The sequence below is a fragment of the Misgurnus anguillicaudatus genome, chromosome 2 (assembly GCF_027580225.2).
Source record: "Misgurnus anguillicaudatus chromosome 2, ASM2758022v2, whole genome shotgun sequence".
Taxonomy (NCBI): Eukaryota; Metazoa; Chordata; class Actinopteri; order Cypriniformes; family Cobitidae; genus Misgurnus; species Misgurnus anguillicaudatus.
Window position 1 is genome coordinate 38,385,548 of NC_073338.2, and position 25,847 is coordinate 38,411,394.

Here is a 25,847-nt window from a genome sequence, read left to right on the forward strand (position 1 = left end):
TTCACACTGATATCCATGAGGTCAATATTTGATTACAAATGTAATTTAGATTCATAGTATCTGGCTGAACAAATGCAGCAGATGTTACCTATACACAGAACACAAATTAACCTCCTAAAACCCGACCTTAGGCTTGCATTTTAGATTTCTCCAAGCTATTTGGGGTTAGGAATAAGCAATGAATATAATAACCAAATATTTTTCTTTGAACATAAAGTGTAATTGTCCACGTTTGTGTACAACAGGTTCCAGTTACACACAATGAAGTACTATGGTGCAAACAACAAAACATGTGATATCACGGTGTACAGGGAACATGCCATGGTATGAAGTTTTCAATGTCAGTGCATTACATATCGTAATGTAATGAACCAATAATCATTTTTTTATTACTTGCACATAGGGCTGGGCGATATGGCCCAAAAAATTATCGAAAAAATGTTTTCCATATCAGTCGATTGGATAATAATTATCATGATAAATGACAAGTCTTTATTCCTGTCAAATTTAAAGGCAGATTTTTGCTCCTGAATGAAAGTTGTAAAAACCATACAGTTAATAATGGTTTTAAACTACTTTTTATTCAGAACATGACAAATACAAATACTAAATTTTTTTTTAATGTTCAGGCATCTGTATCAAATGTAAATATATATTTGTTATGAAATCAACACATTTTTGACACAGAAAGCAGCAGGCTACTGTCACTTTAAGACCCAAGACAGACTGCTTTAAGTTTCAATATACTCTGTAACATCCAGCTGTTTATGTTCACTTAAACAAGAAAGAAAACTTAGTTCAGTGATCACGCGTGTGTTATACGAGTTATACACGCTGATAAATGGATGTCAAGAGTGTCACGTTGCTGTGGGAGCGCACATACGCATACACTATACTGCAGTGGTGGATCTGCTGTTTTTCCTCAGTTTCCTGAATTTGTGAATGTCCTGTAAATATACTTTTAAAGCTGTGCGGACATATGTGCGTGCGCAAGGCGGACGCTGAAAGAAAGTACAGTACACTGCACCTATTGTGTCTGCTGTGTACTTCGAGTACTTCGACTCGGCGCAGTAACACCCTCCCTCTCCCATTATGAGAGGGAGAAGGGGAGCGGACTTTTCAGGCGAGTCGAAGTACTCCCAAAAGTGCTATTACGCCATACAATATAGTTCCTCTTTTAAATCCGCTTAGAAAAGCGCTACGTTTTATTTTGTACCACCAAACTTGCTCGTATAACTACTCGTCTTATATAGGAAAAACATTGATGTGTTTGGTCACTTCTAACTTTATCTCTGAGTGGTAGCATCGAATGAACGGGGCCAAGCTAAATGCTATCGAAGTGTCGCAGCGCGCCCCAGCGCTTACGTGCACACACTAAGATGATAGAGGGATGTATCAACTCTTCTTAGTTAAGGTAATAACATAGTTTCATATTGAAAATGAGTAGACTATTCCTTTAAGTTTTATGCAACCGGCCACTGGTCTAGCTGTGTTTTGGTCATTTTTTAAACTGTTCTTGCTGGACTTAGCTTAGCTTGAGCAGCTTTGCCAGGCTGGGAGGACCAGCTAAGACCAACTACTGCCACCTTAAACCAGCTACCAGCTTATGCTGGTCTTTGTTGGATTTTTCAGTAGCAAAGAAATATGAGGAGAACATAATGAGGATTATGCAGGGTTATATGAAAAACATAAAATGTATAAATGTGGTGTGTGGGGAAACAAACTCTTAATTCTAACAAACATATTATGGAATGTGGGTTTTATTTGAAAATACAAAAATTGCATTTGAAAAATAAAAAAGTTGAAAAGAAATAAAGCATACATTGACTACAATTTTATCTGTTATTATTGTTAATTCCCTCTTGCAGTAAAATTTTAGCAATTCTTCTGGGTCTTGACTCGCTTTGTACAGGTGTTGTGTGAATTAAAAATATATTTCTCACATTAACTTTTTTTTATACAAATCTAATTGCATGCATACATAAAACTACCTATTATACAGTATTATATAGTAACTACATTTCACGTAACCAATGCCTGCAATGGGAGCAAGTATGCTCCTTCTCTCCTGAATGTTGCAGCTGGTGAGTAACCAGTATCCCTTTGGTATTATTTACAGCTTCTCATCAATGTGCGCCATCTTCTGGTGCTTCCTCAGGTAGGCCACTGATCTGAAACTCTTCTCACACTCACCACAGTGATACATTTTCTTTTCGAAGTGTTGCTCCATGTGCTTTTTCAAGCAACTTTCCGAGCTCAGGCATTTTCCACAATCAGAGCATTTGTAGACTTGAATCCCTGCATGAATGTCTTGATGAATTTTGAAGGATTTTTGGCGAGTGAAGGTTTTGTCACAGATGCTGCAGTGTAGCAGGGTCTTGGAGTGAATCATTTTGTGCAACCTTAGCGAATTTGAAGTCTTGAAGGCCAAATCACATTGAGAGCACTTAAAATGTCTTTCATCAGTGTGGATCAACTTGTGGTTTTTTAAGATATTGAGTCTTTTAAAGCTCTTTCCACACTTCTCACATTGGTAAGGTTTGTCCTCAGAGTGATTGGCTTTGTGGTCCCTCAGCGAACTGTTGAAGCGAAACCTCATATCACAGATTGAGCACTTGTACCGTTTTTCCTCTGAATGTACAGCCTGGTGTTTGGTGCGATCTCCTGATGAACGAAAGCTTTTTCCACACTTCTCACATCTGTAAGGCTTCTCTTCACTGTGAATACGCTCGTGCAGTTTTAGGTAGAAGGGAAGTTTGAAGGATTTGCTGCAGTAGGTGCACTTGTAAGGGGTGTCAGAGCTGTGGGTCTTTATGTGTGATGTCAGATGGCTCATCCTTTTGAAGCTTTTCTCGCACTGTGTGCAGTGAAAGGGACGGTCGTCCTTGTGAATGACTTGATGAATGTTAAGTACCTGCTTCGTTAGGAAACTCTTCCCACACACTGAACAGCTGAATGGTTTGATCCCAGAATGGCTATACAGGTGAGTGTTGAGCTCATCCTTTCGGATAAACTTTTTGTCACAATGTGGACATGGAAAAGCTCTCTCTCTGGTGTGGGTCAACATGTGCATCCTCATAGCAGCTGCAGTGTTGAAAAGCTTCCCGCAATGATCACACTGATGAGGCAGATTACCAGCATGCAGCCGCAGGTGATTTTTTAGGGCACTTTTTTGAGAAAAACTTTTCCCACATTGAGAACAAGAGAACGGCTTTTCCCCTGTGTGGCTCCTTAAGTGGGACTTCAAACATTTTTCTCTGGTGAACTTTTTCTCACAGTGCGGGCAGTTAAACAGCTTCTCACCTGTGTGCAGACGTACGTGTAAAGTGAGCTCAGCTTTACGAGCATAACTCTTTCCACAGGTGGAGCACTGGTGCGGCTTTCTTAAGACGTGCACTTTTTTGTGGGCTCTCAGGTCAGATTTTTTTTCGAATCTCTTGCCGCATTTTGGACACAGGATGGACCTCAATGATTTAGATGTAGCTGTGGGTGGTGGATGAGGTTCCTCTTCAGATTCACTTGTTGAAGCGTCATGTAGCATCACATCTGTATCTTCCTCCTCATCCCTAGAAGCACACATCACATTGACAGCTTAAAATAAGCACATAAGTAAAATTAGCATTTGTTAAAATGTAATTCTAATCAGGTCTAGGAATATGTTTCGTAGTCTGGGGTATCTTGGAGAGGTCTAAGCTGAGCAGAAGAGAGTTTTGATACTTATCAGAGGCTATGAAATACACAAACACTGAATTATGGAGTGAAAACAGTATCAAAACCTCCCACAAATGCACACACATGTGCACCGTAGTTCACCAATGCACACAATAAATCCAGATGCACGAACAGTAATGCACACATGTGTGCGGGAGATCCACACGCACACATGAAAATTCACGAATGCGCACAGAAGATTCACACTGAAATGCACAAATGAACACACAAACATTTCACACACTGAAATTCCCAAATGCACATAGATTTATGTGTAATATATTGTCTTCCTCAAGAGGGCGCATACGGACTTATATCGTTTTTTCTTTTAAACAGATGCATTACAAGTAAGGGATAATGTAGAGGCAGCCGGTAGTTATCGGGAAATAAGCCCCGACAGTGTGATCAGGACCCGACGCGAAGCGGATATTAGTATTATAAGTCACTTATACTTTATTGTAATGCATCTGTTTAAAAGAAAAACTATATAAGGCCTGTACGCGCCCTCTTGAGGAAGACGATATATTGCACATAAATCTCCTGCGTGCATTTGTGGATTTCAATGTGTGAATTTTTTGTGTGGATTTGTGCATTTGTGAACAACCTGCACGTGTGTGTACTTTTGTGTGCATTTTTGATACTGTTTTTACTCCATACTGAATGCTGTTCAAATCATAGACCAAAGTTTATGGGAGAAAGTTCACATTATATAAGGTACAGAAAGAAAACGCCTGCTAGACAGAAATGTCTGGAACAATCACATGATCGACACCTGAGTAAGCAAGTCTGGATACTGATAAATAAATAATCATTCATAGTGTTTTTTTCGATTCAAACGAGGAAGTGGTGATTGGAACAGGGAAGTTCAGTAAAACTATCTGTGACCTGGTTGACCTGCATGCACCAGGCTTCTACATTAACAAAGAAAGTGTCACAACTTCCTCTTAACTTGCAAGCTCATCAATCAAAAGTTACCATTGCTTCATAAGTCTACGAGTATAACAATGCACTATGTAACAAAACAGGATACAGAATAATGGATTAGATATAAATATGGGGTGTGAGGAACCATCCTTTAAATTTTAAAAACTATTTTTATATTTCAGAGTGTTTATGTAAGTAGAGATGTTTGATCCCGGACATATTTGTTAAAAGAAAAATATCACTTACCTGGTTTCACTTGACTGCTTCCTCTGAAAACAAATAAAACAAACATGTTAAGAATGTAGATGCTTTATAGGAAGTAAGCTGGATGTTATTTTTATTATTATATTGTTTTCCACTGATTTATATTTGATCTTCTCCATTACCATCTGGACCACAGTAATGTCATCTTCTGTTGTTGATGCTGCACACATAGTTTCTTCACCACTGACTTCAGTCATCTATTTATGTTAATATGGAGTGACTATTTCTATCAGAGCAAATATGCTACCAAACCTTTGCTATTTTTTTTATTGTTAAAGGAGCTGTATGTAACATTGGCTTCTAGAGGTTGAACTTTAAACTGCAGAAAAATTTTAAAATATTGGAGACATTTTTTCCCTGCATCGCTCTCGGGTTGCAGACACATACAGCAGCGCAATGGATGATGGAAAGCATACGTTTATCTGCTAATTTTTATGTTTGCCATGTTTTTTATAACTCAATCTTAAACTTTTTATAGCTCATTTCGGAGGTTGGCGTCCACCTTTTATTGTTTATTAGAGAAATGTGAACATAACATGTTTCCTAAACAAACAACAGGATTTAAAATATATAAACAGAGAGTGCCTTAGTTATAACTAATCCCATATTTGAAAACTACAATACTGATTTCCCTCTAGAAATGCAATTAAAAAAGTGTAAAAATTGTTACACTAAATTTGTGCTCCAGCCATCATTTTATTTTTTCCTACACATTAGAATTTTCTTTAAAAAATACATATTCCAGGGGTCTATTTTTTAATAATAATGTCTTTTAGACTGAAATGTAAACATTGGCAGAATTTTACAAGATCTTGGGAGCAATGATCATTTATTACATTTTTATTATTGATTATTACTGTATCAAGAGCTCTCATTCTGGTCTCAAGTATTTATAGACAGCAAAAACAACATCCTATTGTTTCCTGGCACCTAATTTTTTAAAGATCATAAATTTTTCATTTTACACCACATAACTTAGCAGAAGTAAAAAAAACTACTTCCTCTCTCGAGTCCCGTTTATCAAAGACTCTATTGTACGTGCATTTCAAATGCAATAGAAATATACAAACAAATTTGAAAAGAAAATATTTTTGACCCCATAAAACCCTGACTTTGCGTCTGTAGCGTGATGTATAGTGACACTTACCATCACAGTTTCTGCTTTCCTAGCATGGTTTGGTTTTGCGTTGCTGTCCTGAGAGAATTTACGCACTGTGGCAAAGCAGGAAACACTCAGATCCTGCATGAGCACAGAACAGTGAGTCTCCTTTAAACAAACCGGACAATCCAGAGTCTTGTTGAACTCCCAGTAGCTCTGTAAGCAGCTTTTACACAAACTGTGACAGCATCTTAAAACAACCAAGTCTTTTAAAGAAGAAGAGCAAAGGAAACAGTCCACAGGCGAGTGTGAGATGTTAGCCATGTTGTCACATCCCATTCAGACTGCGTTTAAGCATCCACTAGTTTAGCAGACTTCCTTAAGCCCTCCTACCTGTACTTGTCAACTTTTGAAAATAAGGAAAATTTCCCAACCCCAACATTAACCACACCCCCTATTCTACAGCCCACTTAGACAGGTATAATCTCAAGACCCAGACTGAGCAGCAGAGATCTGATATCAGGGACCATGAAGAGAGACAGATAACAATATGCCATATCACAGTAAAAGTTTATTGCGCAAGATTACATTTTATAAGGAGAAAAGAGGACATATGAAGAGGTTTGTACAGTATTTGCTTTTACTGTAACTCCCCTTCTAAATATGAGATTTAATGTCCAAAGTGGTGTCTTGATTTTCTCAAGGGCACCGATTAATAAAGCGATCTTAGCATTATTTGCAAGCTAAGACATAAAAGTTACCATTGCTTCATAAGTAATATGAGGATAACATAATGAGGAATATACAGGGTTAAAGGAGCATTTCACCGGTGGAAACATTAAGCTTTATTGAAAGTGTGTCATATTTGTAGTCAAAATATTACATAGATTTCAAATTTGGTGCCTATTTGACCGAGTGTTTGTAGTCTCACCCCCTCAACAAAGATATTGGACTTCCTGCTTTCAACTATGCAAAATGATGATTTTTACATCATTGAAAGAAGGAAGTGCAACACTGAAATCTGTATTTCTCCTGTCTCGCTGGCAACTGAGGAAATGATGCACGACCATTCAAAAACATGACTGGGGTTCTAACTATACAAAGCTTAATGCAAATGGGTGAAGTGTCCCTTTAATTGAAAAATAATAAATGTATAATGTGAGCTGTGGGGGAAAAACCTCTTAATTCTAACAAACATTTTATGTAATGTGAGTTTTATTTGAATATACAAAAAATGCATAGAAAAATAAAAAGCAAAAATAAATAAAGCATACATTGACTACAATTTTGTCTGTTATTATTGTTAACTCTCTCTTGCAGTAATATTTTAGCCATTCTCTTAGGTCTTGACTCATAAGCATGGTACAAGTGTTGTGTAAATAAAAAATATATTTTTCCATTAAAATTTGTATACAGATCTAATTGCATGAATTTTTAAAACTACTTATTATACTATATAATACTATACTACTTATTATATAGTAACTACATTTCACTTAAGTGTAACCAATGCCTGCACGGCTTACAAAGAAGGAAAAATCTGACATGTTTTTATAGAAAAACAATAAACAAACATAATGCTAAATATTATCTCCATCTCACCATTTATTTTTTGATGTTTCAGATGGTGGCTCTTAATAAATTCTTTACCAAACTGAGTATCATTGAGGTCTCTCTTAAGAATTGTGAGTGAATCAAAAAGTGAATCGTCTCATGCCAACCGATCCTACATCTATACCTTCCCGCAATGGGAGCAAATATGCTCCTTCTCTCCTGAATGTTGCAGCCCACCAGTATCCCTTTGGAATTATTTACAGCTTCTCATCAATGTGTACCATCTTCTGGTGCTTCCTCAGGTATGCCACTGATCTGAAACTCTTCTCACACTCACCACAGTGATACATTTTCTTTTCAAAGTGTTCCTCCATGTGCTTCTTCAAGTAACTTGCCGAGCTCAGACATTTTCCACACTCCGAGCATTTGTAGACTTTAATCGCTGCATGAACAGCTTGATGACATTTGAAGGATTTTTGGTTAAAGCTCTTTCCACACTTCTCACATTGGTAAGGTTTGTCCTCAGAGTGAATGACTTGGTGGACCTTCAGTGAACTTCTATAGCTAAACTTCTTATCACACATTGAGCACTTGTACCGTTTTTCCTCTGAATGTACAGCCTGGTGTTTGGTGCAATCAGCTGATAAACGAAAGCTTTTGCCACACTGCTCACAGCTGTAAGGCTTCTCTCCAGTGTGAATACGCTCGTGCAGTTTTAGGTTGAAGGGAAGTTTGAAGGATTTGCTGCAGTAGGTGCACTTGTAAGGGGTGTCAGAGCTGTGGGTCTTTAGGTGTGTTGTTAGATGGGTCATCCTTTTAAAGCTTTTCTCGCACTGTGTGCAGTGAAAGGGACGGTCGTCCTTGTGAACGACCTGATGAGTGTTAAGTAACTGCTTCGTTACGAAACTCTTCCCACACACTGAACAGCTGAAAGGTTTGATCCCAGAATGGCTATACAGGTGAGTCTTCAGCTCTTCCTTTGTTATAAACTTTTTGTCACAGTGTGGACATGAAAAACGCTTCTCACCGGTGTGGGACAACTTGTGGATCCTCATGGCACCCGCACTGTTAAAAAGCTTCCCACAATGATCACACTGATGAGGCAGATTACCTGCATGCAGCCGCAGGTGATTTTTTAGGGCACTTTTTTGAGAAAAACTTTTGCCACATTGAGAACAAGAGAACGGCTTTTCCCCTGTGTGGCTCCTTAAGTGAGACTTCAAACACCTCTCTTTGGTGAACTTTTTCTCACAGTGAGGGCAGTTAAACAGATTCTCACCTGTGTGCAGACGCATGTGTAATGTGAGCTCAGCTTTACGACCATAACTCTTTTCACAAGTGAGGCACTGGTGCGGCTTTGCTAAGATGTGCACCTTCTCGTGGGCTCTGAGGTCAGATTTTCTTTTGAAGCTCTTGCCACATTTTGGGCACAGATTGGACCTCAATAACTTAAAAGTAGTTGTGGGTGTAGCAGGACGTTCCTCTTCAGATTCATTTTCCCCCAGCATCATTCCTCTAGTGGAATGGATTTGACTGACGGCGCTCTGACAAAAGAAACAAACATATGCGCTAAATTAGAGAAAAAGTGATTGGCTCCAATGTCATTGGTCTTAAGAAGTGTACTGATGTCCATGATTTTTATTAAATGGCAGTCCCAATAGACATCTATAGACGGTTTTATCGAACGCCCGTGCATTTTCGTGTCTGGACGGAACTTAACTTCCGGTATCTGCACTAAAAAAAACAACTTGTAAAATTTACTTTAAAAAATCCTCGTAACAATTTGCACAAACTTTTTTAAGGAAAATTTACTGCTTTTTTATAAGTAAAACTTACCTACTAAAATCAAATAAAATTTACTTAAAATTGCATGATAAAACATATGTTAAATAAATAATTAAATGTTACTTAATTATTTTTTTTAGAAGTTTTTATTTTAATCGTTTAGGTAAAGTCTATTAGGTTTTTTTTGAAAATTGAAGCATTGCTGTCCTAATAATATTACATAAATCGTATTTTCTGTTTGTTATTTTCTTTAACATATTCCTATGGACCTAGTTATTTTTAGTGTTATAAATGGCATTATAACACAAAATTCATGACTGACAACAAGTCAGTCATTAAATAAACTTGATTAGGAACAGAAACGCACACAAACTGTGTTTCTGACATGCATTATCAGCACTGTGGAAAGAATTACAATACAATGTTCTGAACAGGGTTCATGTAAAGAAACACTGATCACCTGAACGGTGACTTCACAAAATTATTATTTACAACAAAACAACATCAATAATATAAGAGCTTAAACCTTTATGACATTTTGCTAACAAATATTTAAGTAGTTAAAGTTCTTATCAGTTCTTATTCTTTGATAAAGCTTAAAAAATAAAAATATTCAGGCGCAAAGAATTGTGGGTATTCCTTACAACATGTGCAAATAAATGTTAGTAAATTTTACTTAGATTTTTTAGTTTAATGATTAAAATGTACTTAATTATTTTAGGACTATGTGCAGTGACTATAAAACAGTTAAATAATACAAGAAAATATCTAATATAAGACTTAGTATTCCCACACAGTTCATTTTTTACATTAATTAATTGTCTATTTATCATCATTTTACTTAGGAAAGTCTAGTTCTCAATAAATGTTAATATTATTATGTAGAAATTATGAGAGTTAATCTAATAAATATTACTACACCAAAAAGTTCGTTTTTTCAGTGTGTTTGATTAGTGGTCTGACCAGTGGCTAAACTTACAGGGTGTCCGCGGATCCTTAAAAAATCTTAAACCTCTTAGATTCTGTAGTATGAAAATAAGGCCTTAATTAGCATTAAAATGTCTTAAATCTGCGTATAAAAGGTCTTAAAATGTTGCCTGCCCAACACCGCCAAGAAGATTGTAATTGTTTTACATGTCCGCAAATGGAGAAAAGTGTGAGCCCTAACAAAGAGCGCCACCCCATGTGAAACATCAGCAGCTTTAAGTTTCTGCTCCATCAGACATCTGATCAGCATTTGGTTGGCTTTACTGCTAGGCTAGTCTCGCGTAGCCAGACCTTTGTGGGCGTGACGTCTGAGGCTGAGACTACTGCTAGGCCATAGATATGTATAAAGGCTAGATGGCTCGTCCGCGCTGCTGGTCAATGGAGTGCAACGTCCGCATTTTGGCGGCCATCTTACGACAGGGCGCTCTCTCACTCATAGCATTGAGTTGTAATGATGCAGGTACTTTTAAATGACCATAACTTGCTTAATTTTTTACCGATTTTCAAACGGTTTGGTTTGTTATAAACGTCAAAGATGTACCTATGACACAGCATACCTATACTAAAAATAAAAAATAAATTCATGAAACATGTTAAAGCATCCAGAATTATAGCCACGTTAATAACGTTTGTAAAAACCCAAACCGTTTGAAAATCGGTAGAAAATTGAGCAAGTTATGGTCATTTAAAAGTACCTGCACCATTAAACTCAATGCTATGAGTGAGCGAGCGCCCTGTCGTAAGATGGCCGTCAGGTGATGCCGTTAGGGACTCCGCCTTGAGCCATCTAGCCTTTATACATATCTATGTGCTAGGCTAGCGAAGCCTGTCTTATTCTTCTCTTTTAATGGTGGTTGCCATCCAGCTTATAGGTGCATTACCGCCCCCTCTGCCCCGGAGTGTGGTACTGATAATAGGTCACTACACTCTATATCTCTTACTTCTAGTTTCCTTCTCGATTGTACAAAAAAATAAAACTACATTTACCAAAATACATAAAATAAATAAAATGTTTTTTTAATAAAGAGAAGCATATCCCGTTTGCACAAAGGTAATAATTTGCTGATTAATTGTAACCGTTTCAAATTAAAATGGAATTAAAGGGGCCATGGTGTGAAAATCTGACTTTTTCCATGTTTAAGTGCTATGATTGGGTCCCCAGTGCCTCTATCAACCTAGAAAATGTGAAAAAGATCAACCCAGTAACTTAGTTTTTTTTAAACCATTCTCTACAAGCAATGATGTCATAAGGAGCTCTTATTATAATAAAACTGCCCCTTAATCTGCACTATCCAACCACAACACTGCCATTTAGTGCAGAGATAAGCACAATTGAGTTTTAACTGCAACAAACCACCATCATTGTGATCAGTGTTTGAATTTCATCAGCTCATTTGCATTTTAAAGGACACATCCAAAACGGCACAATTTTGCTCAGACCTACAAAGTGGCAATTTTAACATGTTGTAATAAATCATCTGTTGGGTATTTTGAAATAAAACTTCACATATGTGCTCTGGGGACACCAAAGATTTATTTGACATCTTAAAGTCTTGTGCCATGGTCCCTTTAAACAAAGCTTGTAATAAGTTGTTAACTCTATAGTCATTCTAAATATTGTTTTATAATAAAACAATGATGAGACAATAATAAACACCTGGTCTTTATAAATGCTTTTGACCACTTAGGTCTATTTTCATCATCATTTACCAAAATAATTGTTAGTAAAACCCCTAGATTTGTTAAAATATTTTAAAATGTTGTGATTTTAGTTAATTAAAAGGCTATTTTTTCTTCTTATATTGTAATTAGGGATGCATCGATATGGACATTTTGGCCAATACCGATCACTCTTTATATTTGGGGGCCGATAACCGATATATATATATATAGGCCGATAAATATTCATATTATTTTCACAATGAAAAATTCCCAGACCGCGGACATCTTGTCTTTGCGCTAGACTAGCATACTCTTCTTAAGCCCGCAACACGTGTCATCTTCGTGCTATGTCACAGAAAGCACCAATCAAAACTTCACATGGCCAGCAATGAGCAAGTGAAGTGGTTCAACAAACCAAAATAATCCATAATTTCATTTATCGGCCTAATTTTGCTATCAGACCGATAACCAATAATATTAAAAATAAGCAGTTATCGTGCATCCCTACTTGTAATATCAGCAAAGGGTAAAAATCTTAAATTAGACTTGGTGAAACCTGCAGAAACCCTACTTAACTCTGAAACAAATACTGCGTCAAAAATAACAAATGTTTTGGTTTCTTAAAAAAAGATTAGGGGAAATGGCGATCATGGATCACTGCTATGTGAAGGGAGATTTGGCTCCCGATCTGTAATTAAAGGAATAGTCTAGTCATTTTCAATATTAAACTGTAATTACCTTAACTAAGAATTGTTGATACATCCCTCTATCATCTGTGTGCGTGCACGTAAGCACTGGAGCGCGCTGCGACGCTTCGATAGCATTTAGCTTAGCCCCACCAAACTTGCTCGTATAACTACTCGTCTTAAATAGGAAAAACGTTGATGTGTTTGGTCACTTCTAACTTTATCTCTAAATGGTACCATTGAATGAATGGGGCTAAGCTAAATGCTATCGAAGCGTCGCAGCGCGCTCCAGCGCTTACGTGCACGCACACAGATGATAGAGGGATGTATCAACAATTCTTAGTTAAGGTAATAACATATTTTACAGTTTTTCTCCATTGGTTTGGCTCATTTCTTGAAACAGAAATTACATTCTCAAAACAACATGGACAAACCTCCAAACTACTTTGCAAGTGTTCACAACAGAATTAAATTTCTCATTCATTTCATCAAATTGCAAATATCTAAGTACATGTCTCAATAGCTCAGTACATCTTTGCAACTGATTAAGTACAGGTAGCCTACATTTAGCACAATTTCCAAGGGAATAGATCTTGTTGATCTAAACTGATTGGTTGATTCTCAGTCTAATGGTTGTTCACTCCAAAATGTGTCAGCGTCATTTCATTGTATAAGTCATCACATGCACAATAGTCTGTTCAATTGGCAAAAATAGTCAAGAACATAATACCATGAATAACATATATGAATACTTTGAACATTTGATAAATTTATTACAGCAATTGACAGTCAGGTAAAACTAAAACTCGACTAACAAAGTAGGAGTTTACGCTTTTGTAGAGAATAATGGCATTGGAAGGAAACGAGGCCCTTCACATCCTCGTGTTTGTGGATGAACCTGGGTTCAACCTGGCCAAGGGCCGAAGACGTGGCCATAAAATATTGCCCACCGGGCCACGGTGGATGTCCGAGGCCAGTGAGGGGGCAATATTACTATGTTTGATGCCATATCTGAGAATGGTGTGGCCCTCACATCCCCAGTCTTGGCCCATACTATACACAGATGCTCCTCATCTTCTTGGACCACCTTCATTTTGATTTGATCCCTCAAAATGAGAAAGGTCTCGTCGGGCCTCACCTACCACAATATGTCATTGTATGGGACAATGTGAATTTCTACCGTGGCCTGCTAATCAGGGACTGGTTCACTACTCATCCAAGGATGGTCATTGTGTTTCTACCACCTTCCTCTCCTACAGCACTGTAGGCTGCATATAATTTTCATTGTTTTTTGTGTTTATATTAGAGTATATTATGCTTTATATATTTTCTTTTTGGTCTGGTGTATGGAAGTTACTTTGTGTGTGAATAAAAGTGGTTGCAATTTCCTTGGCAGTGTGAGTGCAATGTGTGGTGTCAAACCTTGGAGGCTACTCTTACCCTAAAAAACTATTTTTTTTTTCAGTTTTATACAAAATTGTATTCTGTTAGCTAGACAAAAAACAGTACAGTAACCATTGTCAATGAAGGACTGGGCTAAGACTGAAATGTGGACATAAGGTATATTTCAAGGGTCCTCTGCCATAGTGACAAAACATCTAAACATTTTGACTTGCAGTGCTTACACAATGCCAAAGGGATAAAGCATTTTGGGGGCATTGACTGTTTAAATGAGAAGGAAATTTAGTTTTGACACATGAGTGAACGGTTTTGGGAGAGGTATGAGCTTATGCAGGTGAACCATGGTGTTGTGCCGAACCATCCACGTTATTTTGACAAAAGCGCCAAGAGTGTTGAGAATGTCCGGTCTGTTTCAAGAAATGAGCCAAAGCAAGGATAAGGATATTTGCCATTTTTGTGGCACTGACGCTTTATATGAAAAAGGAATTTATTTTTGAAGCATGAGTGAACAGTTTTGGGAAATATATGAGCTTTTGCAAGTAAGCTATAGTGTTGAGCTGAACTGTAAGACTGTTTTGCCAAATGATCTTAGAGTTTTGAGAATGTAATTTCTGTTTCAAGAAATGAGCCAAACCAATGGAGAAAAACTGTAATATTGAAAATGAGTAGACTATTCCTTTAAGATTGTATACATGCTATAGTCTCATTTTACGCAGTAACATTAGCTCAGTATAGTTTTTGATAAGCTATGATTTGTTGTTATTGATTGTTTGCGGAGTTTTCTAGAAGTTACGTTTGTTCAACGAACGCCATTTGTTTATGTTGTCGTAACTGCTGAAACTATAACTGATGCCCAGTTTTCTTTTAAAATTCGCACATGCAAAAACCATGCAGCTTTTTTAAGAGAAAATGCAATGTAGGAGGAGTCTTACCATTTCACTTTCTGCATTCCTCACATGATGTGATTTGATGTTGCTGTCATCTGAGAATTGACACACTGTAGCAAAGTGAGAGACTCAAATCCTGCAGAAGAACAGAACATTGGCTATGTTTACATGCACAAAATTGTGTCAATCCGACTGAATTTAATACGATTGAAGGTTACGACGATACAGTTTACATGCACCCTAAACATTCCAATCTGATTAAAATGTTCGTTTACATGTACATTCTATATAATCTGAACGTCTGCGCAAGCGCACAGCCAGGGTTGCCAGATTCGCGTATCAGAACCATCCCAAAAGAACATTCAAACCTAGCCCAAAAGCATCCCAATAACTATTCACAGGCCAAATACCAATAACTAATAAACAAAATACTTTCATTTTCAACCCGCAGAAAAAACAACTGGTGGAAACAGTTTAAACAGTAGCTCAAATCTAAACGCGGAAAAAAGCAGAGGACTTGGCAACGCCTCGCTGCGGACAGCATCTCTCGTCGAGTTCATGCTTTATATGTGGATTAAAGTCAAGTTTTTAGATATAGGTGATGAAAACACTTTTCAAAAGTCACAACGCTATTTTATTGTTTCAAGTAGCCTAATGTTTTAAAAGTACACATAAACGCGGCAGAATGTACATCGAGTGATCCAGTAATAAGTGATGCCACTTTCTATTGCGTGTTTCTGTGAGAATCATATGATATAAAGAGTTTAATATAAGACGTGACAAATGTTCTGCGCATGTGCACAATGTATTTTTGCATCCGATTGATAAAATACTACGATGCGTACTTTTCCCCTGCTGATCGGATCACAGAACGTACACCTCCCCCTCTCTTACGAAAATAAACCATGGTGTCATTGTGGTAAAAGTGTAGTAACCGTGTTTTTTTTTTTTTTTTGGTGTGTTGATTACTATTAGCAAACTATGGTTTTTAAAAAACACAGTTGTCAAAACCATGATTATTTTCTGGTTACCATGGTTTTACTACGGTAACCATGTTTTCTTTGTTTTAATAAAACCATTAATTTTCGTAAGGGCTTCAATTCGATCCAAAATTGCATCCCATCGTCCTCAATTGTATTGATAAAGGAGTTTAGCGTTACATGAAGGCTTTTCAATACGATTGAGCCATCAATACGATTACAAGCGGATTATTTGATTGCATGTAAAAGTACCTATGAGTCTCCATCAAACAAACGACAATCCAGACTCTTCTTGAACTCCCAGTAGCTCTGCACGCAGCTTTTACACAAACTGTGACAGCATCTCTTAAAACAACCGAGTCTTTTAAAAAAGAAGAGCGAAGATAACAGTCTTTCACGTGAGATAGTGAGGAGGCTATGTTGGCACAGCACAGTAAGAGTGAACAAAAACGAGAAAATAATCTTAAGATAACAGATGAGTTATGATGTTGATTTCTACCTATTAAACACGCTGAAGTGTATCAACAAAACGTTTTGGAAATTTGTTGAAACTTGACAGAAATAAGCCTTAACTTAACTTTTGTAATCACATAGGTGCCCATGAAACTACTATCTTCCTCACCTTATTCTTCAGATGTGGTTGCAATAAATCAGATTCAGGAGAAGCGCCGGCTCTTCTTCTTGTTTTACCGGTGGTTGGCATCCAGCATAAAGGAGCATTACCGCCCCCTCTGTTCCAGAATGTGGACCTGGTCATAGATCAAATATCCTACACTCTTTCACAATTTATATAAAAAACACGCCGATATAACTTCATTACTTTAAACAATTCCTACAAATTCTTCTTTACCCTACTTTATCCAATAAAAAAACCCTCCCTCCTTTCCCTGTAACTATCTCAGATCCTACTATATCGCCCGGTCTCCTTAAGTCATCAGTACTCTAAAGTGTGCCCTACCATTACCACCCAGTAAACTTTTTATAGTGAGCGACCTGTTCTCCTATCTCCCTCAAGTCAATACTCATTTTGTCTCTTTGTTCTAGATATCTCTGACAATCTATTAATACATGTACTACTGATTTCTCCACTTGACGTTCTTCACACAATCCTGTTTGATGTTTGTCTATCAACTTAAAGAGTTTTATTTAACAAACAATTTCCCAACTCCGGCTCCATCTAATGGTCCGGATGCCAAATCAGAGAAGACTTTTGTTTCTGTACAGACACGTTATTTCTTTTAGATATCTATTAATATTGGAAAACCAAGTTATTTAGCTAAGTGGAACATTGGTTTAATTTTTAGGCTTGAGGTCAAAGGTCAGCTTTGTTTTTTTCCAAGGGGTCAAGCCCTGATTGATAAGAAACGAGACGCATAGGTAAATGTCATACTGTAACTAGAGTACACCCTCTACAACCAAAAGGGACATTTATTCAGTGATAGACAACAACAACAACAAAAAAACTTTAAAGGAATAGTCTACTCATTTTCACTATTAAAATATGTTATTAACTTAACTAAGAATTGTTGATACATCCCTCTATCATCTGTGTGCGTGCACGTAAGCGCTGGAGCGCGCTGCGACGCTTCGATAGCATTTAGCTTAGCCCCATTCATTCAATGGTACCATTCAGAGATAAAGTTACAAAAGTTATTTTGTACCACCAAACTTGCTCGTATAACTACTCATCTTAAATAGGAAAACGTTGATGTTTTTGGTCACTTCTAACTTTATCTCTAAATGGTAGCATTGAATGATTGGGGCCAAGCCAAATGCTATGAAGCGCCGCAGCGCGCCCCAGCGCCCACGCGCACGCACACAGATGCTAGAGGGATGTATCAACAATTCTTAGTTAAGGTAATAACATATTTTAATATTGAAAATGAGTAACTATTCCTTTAAAGGAGCATTTCACCCATAGAAATATTAATCTTTACTGAAAGTGTGTTATATTTGTAGGTGAAATTTAACATACATTTAGAATTTGGTGCCTATTTGACCGAGAAAATACGTGTTTGTAGTCTCACTCCCTCAACAAAGATATCGGACTTCCTTCTTTCAATGATGCAAAATTATGATTTTTACATCATTGAAAGAAGGAAGTGCAACACTGAAATCTGTATTTCTCCTGTCTCAGCGGCAACTGAGAAAATGATGCATGACCATTCAAAAACATGACTGGGGTTCTAACTATACAAAGCTTAATGCAAATGGGTGAAGTGTCCCTTTAATATGCAGTAAAGGTTGAAGTGCTTGAGAAAACTCCAGCAAATCATTCACCATAAACCTTTAATCAGATTATTCAGTCAAAGTCAAGTTTTTTTCCCCAAAAAGTTCAGGTTTACCTGCCACTAAACATCATGGCAATGTGCAAACTGTTGAGTCCATATAAACACCTGATTCTGATTCAGTAGTAACAACTTTACACTATAAAGTAAATTTTCAGTGGAGCGTATTATCAAAACAAACACAATACTTGCATTTTCTATCCAATAATGATGTATTGTTTGTTTTGAAGGATCGCTTCTAATGAAATATTTTCCACATTCAGGGCATCAGTCGATTTCATGCTTCATTTCTCCTGAATGTTGTAGTTGGTGAGTAACCAGTTTTCCTGCAGTATTAAAGCTGTCACCGCACTCGAAGCAGACGTATGGCTTTTCATCAATGTGCACCATTTTCTGGTGCTTCAGCATATAGGACAAGGAGCTGAAACTCTTCTCGCACTCGGCGCAGTGGTACATTTTCTTACCGAAGTGTTGCTGCATGTGCTTCTTCAAGCTACCAACCGAGCTCAGGCATTTTCCACACTCTGAGCATTTGCATTTTCCTGCATGAACATCTTGATGCCTTCTGAGGACCTCCTGGCGAGTGAAGGTTTTGCCACAGGTGCTGCAGGAGAACAGGGACTTCCTGGAGTGAATGTTTTGATGTTTCCTGAGATTAGATAAGCACTTGAAGGCCAAACCGCATTGAGAACACTTGTAACGTCTTTCATCAGTGTGAATCACCATGTGGTTTTTCAGGTAATCGAGTCTGTTAAAGCTCTTTCCACACTTCTTACAGTGGTAAGGTTTGTCCTCAGAGTGAACGGCTTTGTGGTTCCTCAGCCCACTGTTGAAGCGAAACCTCATATCACAGATTGAGCACTTGTACCGTTTTTCCTCTGAATGTACAGCCTGGTGCTTGGTGCAATCTCCTGATAAACGAAAGCTTTTTCCACACTTCTCACAGCTGTAAGGCTTCTCTCCAGTGTGAACACTCTCATGCAGTTTTAGGTAGAAGGGAAGTTTGAAGGATTTGCTGCAGAAGGTGCACTTGTAAGGGATGTCAGAGCTGTGGGTCTTTATGTGTGTTGTTAGATGGCTCATCCTTTTGAAGCTTTTCTCGCACTGTGTGCAGTGAAAGGGGCGGTCGTCCTTATGAATGAGCAGATGAGTGTTAAGTCCATGCTTCCTCAGGAAACTCTTCCCACACACAGAACAGCTGAATGGTTTGATCCCAGAATGGCTATTCAGGTGAGTCTCCAGCTGAACCTTTAGGATAAACTTTTTGTTACATTGTGGACATGGAAAAGGTTTCTCGCCGGTGTGGGCCACCTTGTGGTTTCTCATCGCAGCTGCAGTGTTAAAAAGCTTCCCGCAATGATCACACTGATGAGGCAGATTTCCACCATGCAACTGCAGGTGAGTCTTTAGGCTACTTTTTCCAGAAAAGCATTTCCCACATTGAGAACAAGAGAACGGCTTTTCCCCTGTGTGGTTCCTTAAGTGGGACTTCAAACCCCTCATTCTGGTGAACTTTTTGTTGCAGTAAGAGCAGTTAAACAGCTTCTCACCTGTGTGCAGACGCATGTGTAATGTAAGCTCATGTTTACCAACGTAACTCTTTTCACAAGTGGAGCACTGGTACGGCTTTGCTAAGATGTGCACCTTCTTGTGGGTTTTGAGGTCAGATTTTCTTTTGAAGCTCTTGCCACATTTTGGGCACAGGTTGGACCTCAATGGCTTAAAAGTAGTTGTGGGTGTAGCAGGAGGTTCCTCTTTACATTTATTTTGCCCCAGCATCACATCTGTATTGACCTCTTTGTCCCTAGAAACAAATCAAAGGTTCTGATGAGAATCTAAAAGTTGATTCTATAACAGCTTAAACTAAGCCAACATAAGATGGTCAAGGCTGGTGGTTGGATTTCACATTTCTTAATTCAAAGTGTTTATGTACTAATGAGAGATCTTTGACCTCAGATATTTTCATAAAAAGTAAAAGGCTTACCTGGTTTTACTTGAGAGCTCCCTCTGAAAACAAATAAACATGTTGAGTATAATGTTTATAAACTACTATAACTAGCTTCCGGTAACATTCAATGCGCATTCTCCAGAGAGAAAAGTAGCGTACAACAATCCCGTGAGAATAGACTCTTGTGAGAACAGTGCGTTGTAAGTTGTTTTAGCTACAGGTATAGCTCAATATCCTCTTGTCTCCTCCCTTATCTTTAAAGTCCTTGGTTTATACTTCTTATTCGTGACTGATGTTGCTTTGGTCTCTCCTCTGTGCACACGCATCCATCACTACGTTACTACGTCACTATGCCTTGTATGCTGTGTCCTACATGAAAACTCTATGGTGAATGCACATTGGATGTTACTGAAGCTAATTATTCGATTTTATAAAGTTTTAAAGTGCCATTCAGGTCCAATTTCTAAGCTTCCTAATATTGTTAAAAAGTCCCCAACAACAGATTTAAATGCATGCAAGATCAAAAACAGTCCTTTTCTCAAAATATACATTTAATATAACCCCATTTCTCGGAGATCCCCCAAATGATTCGTGCAAAGCCGTTTAATTACTCAGTCTGCCTAAACCCTGACCTAGTGCTAACGTGATTTCAATGTGCTTATTTTCCAGCTCCCCTAGAGTTAAACATTTGATTCTTACCATTTTGGAATTCATTCAGCTGATCTTCGGTTCTGGCTCTAGCACTTTTAGCATAGCGCTTAGCACAATCCATAGAATCTGATTAGTCCATTAGCATTGCGCCTAAAAAAATAACTAAAGAGTTTCGATATTTTTCCTATTCAAAACTTGACTCCAGTAGTTACATTATGTATTAATACTGACGGAAAATTAAAAGTTGCAATTTTCTAGGCAGATATGGCTAGGAACTATACTCTCATTCTGGCGGAATAAGCAAGGACTTTGCTGCTGTAACATGGCTGCAGGAGGCGCAATGACACCACGCAGCAGCCGAAAACAGTCCCCTTAGTATCTTTCAATGGCAGGGGACTATTTTAGGGCAGTGCGCAATACCGTCTGTCTTGGCACATGATGTAACTACAGAAAAGTATGGCTGTATAATAGTCTTTAAAAAACATTAAAAAAGCGTGATAAAAACCATGATACCGTGATTTTCCCCTAAAACAAGTATGATATGATATTTCCCCATATCGCCCACCCCTACCACTAGCCAGAGGTGCGTTTCCCGAAAACAACTATGGTCAAAAAAGTTCTGTTTTTACCAGTAAAGAGTTCAATGGCAACAACGACCATAGTTAGCAAACAATGCTTTGGGGGAAAAGCAGACCAATAAATAACTACAGACCAAAAGTTCGGTTTCAGGCACGTAACCGCAACAATGCATGTGCGTTAGTGATGCACCGATGTATCGGCCGCCGATATTTATCGGCCGCCGATATTTATCGGCCGATTTTTGATGAATTTGAAACCATCGGCATATCGGCAATAGCACAAGAAAGGCCGATACCGATTGTTTATTAATTAACTGCATAAAGAAATCCATTATATGTAAAAAATTAGTTAATGTTGTTAATAAAATGAATGCTGAATAGCAAAAACCACATTTGAAGGTTGTCGTGCTGTCTTATTATATTTGTTTTAGCTTAATTTGTGCCTCTCTTATTATGTTGGTCAGTTGAATGTTAATTAGATCCAATCCATGTTCAGTAAAAATAATTTGATGCAGAAATAAACTAGCTAATAGACCAACTGTATAGTATTGTATACAATTGTTTAATATCGGTATCGGCCAGAAGTTGTCTGTTTAAATCTGTATCGGTATCGGCCCAAAAAATCCTATCGGTGCATCCCTAATGTGCGTCCAATGAAACCGTCCATAAAGGAAATGCAGTTGGCCTACAGTGCTCCAGTAATGACACATTTTTGTAGGCAAAACCCATAAGTGAGTTAGCATTTTAGCACTTCTGGTTCCATCGTCCCAAAGTCAATGGGTATTTTGAATAAGATTTTTGTTAAATGACTTAACATAAGCCCAAGATATTTTCACGTTTTGTTCTACGGCATAAAACACACCAGTAGGGGTGGAACGGTACACAGACGTCACGGTTCGGTTCAATTTCGGTACAATGGAGGGAAAAGCAAAACAAAAATGCAGAAGGCAAAAATTTTTTAGTACTTAAGATAATCTTAAAAACATAGGTATCCTTATCGGTGTTATTTTGAGATGTCATGAATACATGGGACTACAGACTTTATCATATAGCGCATGAAGATCTCAAAAACAATGCAACATGGGCACAATTCCCAACAACGAATTCGTATTTTCTTATCAGGTAACATGTTTTTAAATGTAATAATAAATGTAATAATAAATGTTGAAAGAGTTGTCAGAAGCTTGGTGTTGATGTGTGGATCTGAAGAGACAGCTGGTGTAGTTTGCTTGTGGCCTAAGGTAAGCTTTTCATTTCTAGTAATCACATTTAGACTTCAAAATTCATAAAAGTTGTGTTCATCTGGGAAGATTGTCTTGTTGAACAAAACGTGCAAGCGTCTTTTGTTCAACACAGAGCTTAATGTTTAAAGATAATCCAAAACTCTATGGTAAAAATGAATCGTTTTTTTGTTGAAGGAACAAGTGTCCCACTAACTTCCAGGTTAGCTTACAAAAATACGTTATCCATGCGGTACTCTAAATGCGTGGTGTGTTGTCAAGAGCATTTACCGGTATCCTCTGTTTACTGTATGGGACAAAATTGCCTGTAATGTGGATGAGAAAGATGGGATGCTGAGGCAGATTACATTTTTTTACCGACTTCAAAGCTTACTGGGCTATTACTGTAATTGCAGTACTTATTACAATACTAACTACAGATTTTTTGTGTAAAACGTTTGTTGTAAAGTGCTGTTATACCGTATATAGAGTCTGATGAATGCTCTGTAGTGTATCATCTAAAAATAGGGCTGGGTGATTATTTCGATTTTTAATTTGAATTTACGTTTTTGACGCAATTTTTATTTTATCAAGATTTTAAATGGAAGTTTGTTACAGTCAAAGTAAAACAGTACAGACATCATCTGATAACATAGCAGGGTTTTAGAGAGATTAGCTTAGTTTAATTGGGAAATATAACTAGTTTTAACAAAAATGCCTTACTAAAAACATTACTTGTGTGCATTTTAAGGCAAAACAAAGGGCACTGATGTATTTTAAAATGTGTCAGTGCAAGTTGTTTTCAGTTTGGACAGCTCTTACATTTATTTTAGTCTAGGAAACCGCCCCCATGTGTTTTGGTTTCCTAAAGACGGACAAAATAATTAACGAAAAATCGAATAAAATGTTATAACAAATCATAGAAGAATGTTATGAATAATTAAAAGAGAAATAATAGCCGAATTGTGCTGTGAGATTTTGACTGATACAACAAAACATAATAAAAATGCCTGAATGTTCACATTAAGGCTAATTATGAAACAATGCCTAATTTCTGCATAGATATTTTAAAAAAGTGAATCCATTTTTATATTTATATATATCATGACATGTTGATAACTATTCTTCAGTGCGCTTGGATTAGTATTGTTGTAGTTATGTTTAAAGGTGCAATTTGTAAGATATTTGCAGTAAAATCTCCAAAAACCACTAGGCCAGTGTTATATATTTTGTCCAGCTGATTACTATCAATATCTGTAATGTTTTCAACTACTTGTAAATCGTGAGAAAATTTCCATTCAAAACATTGACACGGGGCAGTGCAGTCTCATGTCAATGACGTTAATATCCATGTGACCCTTTGTCACCGCCTTTACTGACGTAACCCACATGAGAACACTGGTCGAGCTCGAAAAAATAAAATGGCGGCCAAGGAAGCGGCTGGAGCACAAATTTAGTGAAAATAAACGTATATTTTCACTTTTTAAGCATTTTAATTTCATTTCTAGCGAGAAATTAGTATTGTAGTTTTCAAATATGTGATTAGTTATCACAAAGGCGCTCTCTGTTTATATTTCAAACACGCTGCCTTTGAAGTGCGTCGGAAAGCCTTTCTCTGAGGGGCCTACGAGGCCGAAGTCATGTCCTCATGAGGCAGCAAGGCCACAAGTCCTCACAGTCTTGAGGTTTCGGACGCAGCCAGTGTCGTGGACAAATGCGGAACTATGCGCCTGCTTATGGACTTATGGATATCTCTGTACCGTCTGCCGCTGGTTGTGTCAGCTCCTGTAAGCGTACGGGCCAACCAAACGACCCAAGAAGAGTTTGGAACAAACGAGGGAGGATCAATTTGGTGTTGCATTATCTGGATAGAGAAGAGCTTCACGACAGCATTTAACTAGACCGAGATTCTGATCCTGCTTGTGTTTTACGCGATGGGTGAGTTGTTTTGATTCGTAACCCTTCAAAAAACGTATGCTATTATATTGATCACAACATTAGTGTTATTAGCGCGTCTTCCCGCGGAGGATATGCACATCAAAAGGTATTGTACAGCAATATAAATGGTCATTTTAAGACACTTCACAATAAGATTTGTACTGTCAATACATTATGTGAAAAATCATTGTAGATTGTAAGTTGAAAACTTAATTCTGAGCTGTGTTTACCATCGAATTTGGACTAATACTGTAATATCAATATGACTAACAATTTCGTTTTGAACATCACATATAAACTTACATAATGAAATAAACGATGTCATCAAACGCAACATTTATAAGACTTGATTACCTTATCCATCAACGTGATTTCTCGTTCTCGTCTGATATGGCTAAAGTTAAAGACTACAAATCCCATAATTCCACGCTGCTTCAGAGCGTCAGTAAACAACATCATATGTTTTTGTTTGATCTTGCGCCATCTTTCGGCGCATTTTACAAATTGTATCTTTAAGTTGAATAGTAAAAAAACTAGACCGAATTGTGAATTGGTCAAATGTTCTGAAAAACATCTATATTATTTCATTTTGTCAAATTGCCCAGCCCTATCTCAAAGCATTGTTTAATTTTGCACACAGATTAAATAATTAAAGCGATTGTTTGATTTTGCCAGTAGAATCAGATGTTTTGGGAATGTTGTTCTGTAAGAAGCATGCAAGTCTTGCATTAATCCATGCACAAAAAACATGCATTTTCCTCTTTAGCGAAATGCAATGCACTTACCATTTTACTGTCTGCATACGTCACATGATGTGGTTTGATTTTGCTGTCATCTGAAAAGTGAGAGAGACTCAAATCCTGCAAAAGCACAGAACAGTGACTCTCCCTCAAACAAACAGGACAATCCAGAGTCTTGTTAAACTCCCAATAGCTCTGTAAGCAGCTTTTACACAAACTGTGACAGCATCTTAAAACAACCGAGTCTTTTAAAAAAGAAGAGCAAAGATAACAGTCTTTCACATGTGATAGTGAGGTGATAGCCATGTTGTCACAACACGAGATAAATCCTTGAAGTTAACAGATCAGTTATGATGTTGATTCCGACATATTTAACATGACGTAGTTTTGAAAATTTGTGAACTTTCTAAACAAAAAGTCCTTTTATTAAACGTTTCTGTGACCTGACAGGAGCCACTGACACTACGGTGTTCCTCTCCTTATTATTCAATGGTGGTTGGGATCGATCAGGAGGAGCTCCGGCGCCATCTAATGCTCGGGATGA

General features: G+C 37.6%; 2 protein-coding genes across 4 annotated transcripts in view; both read right to left on the bottom strand.

Annotated features, from left to right (window-relative positions):
* Positions 1-1,744: 1,744 nt before the first annotated feature.
* On the bottom strand, positions 1,745-6,814 carry LOC129442831 (uncharacterized). Its single transcript, XM_055203121.2, has 3 exons — positions 6,047-6,814; positions 4,882-4,904; positions 1,745-3,566 (listed from the first exon to the last, which is right to left on the bottom strand). Exons 1-3 carry the CDS (start codon positions 6,335-6,337, stop codon positions 2,114-2,116), a joined length of 1,767 nt encoding a protein of 588 aa, XP_055059096.2. The 5' UTR covers positions 6,338-6,814; the 3' UTR covers positions 1,745-2,113.
* A 156-nt stretch (positions 6,815-6,970) lies between these two features.
* Positions 6,971-25,847, bottom strand: part of LOC129442830 (uncharacterized) — a 52,794-nt gene continuing 33,917 nt past the window's right edge. Inside the window, exons 1-3 of one of the 3 annotated variants that reach the window (XM_073854995.1) lie at positions 25,403-25,833; positions 15,006-15,077; positions 6,971-9,096 (exon numbers count right to left, since the gene is read on the bottom strand). In XM_073854995.1, coding sequence (XP_073711096.1) covers positions 7,810-9,096; positions 15,006-15,077; positions 25,403-25,609 — 1,566 coding nt within the window. In that variant the 5' untranslated portion in view covers positions 25,610-25,833 and the 3' untranslated portion in view covers positions 6,971-7,809. Of the gene's footprint in view, positions 9,097-15,005; positions 15,078-18,266; positions 20,033-20,212; positions 20,236-25,348; positions 25,834-25,847 lie in introns of those variants that run through there. The other 2 variants (XM_055203117.2, XM_055203118.2) reach the window with 2 other exon arrangements.

Excerpts from the sequence above, each read along its gene's own strand:
- LOC129442831 (XM_055203121.2), bottom strand. The coding sequence starts at position 6,337 with ATGGGATGTGACAACATGGCTAACATCTCACACTCGCCTGTGGACTGT. Across the intron at positions 4,905-6,046 it reads GGAAAGCAGAAACTGTGATG|AGGAAGCAGTCAAGTGAAAC; the intron begins GTAAGTGTCACT and ends ATTTGTTTTCAG. Across the intron at positions 3,567-4,881 it reads AAGCAGTCAAGTGAAACCAG|GGATGAGGAGGAAGATACAG; the intron begins GTAAGTGATATT and ends GTGTGCTTCTAG.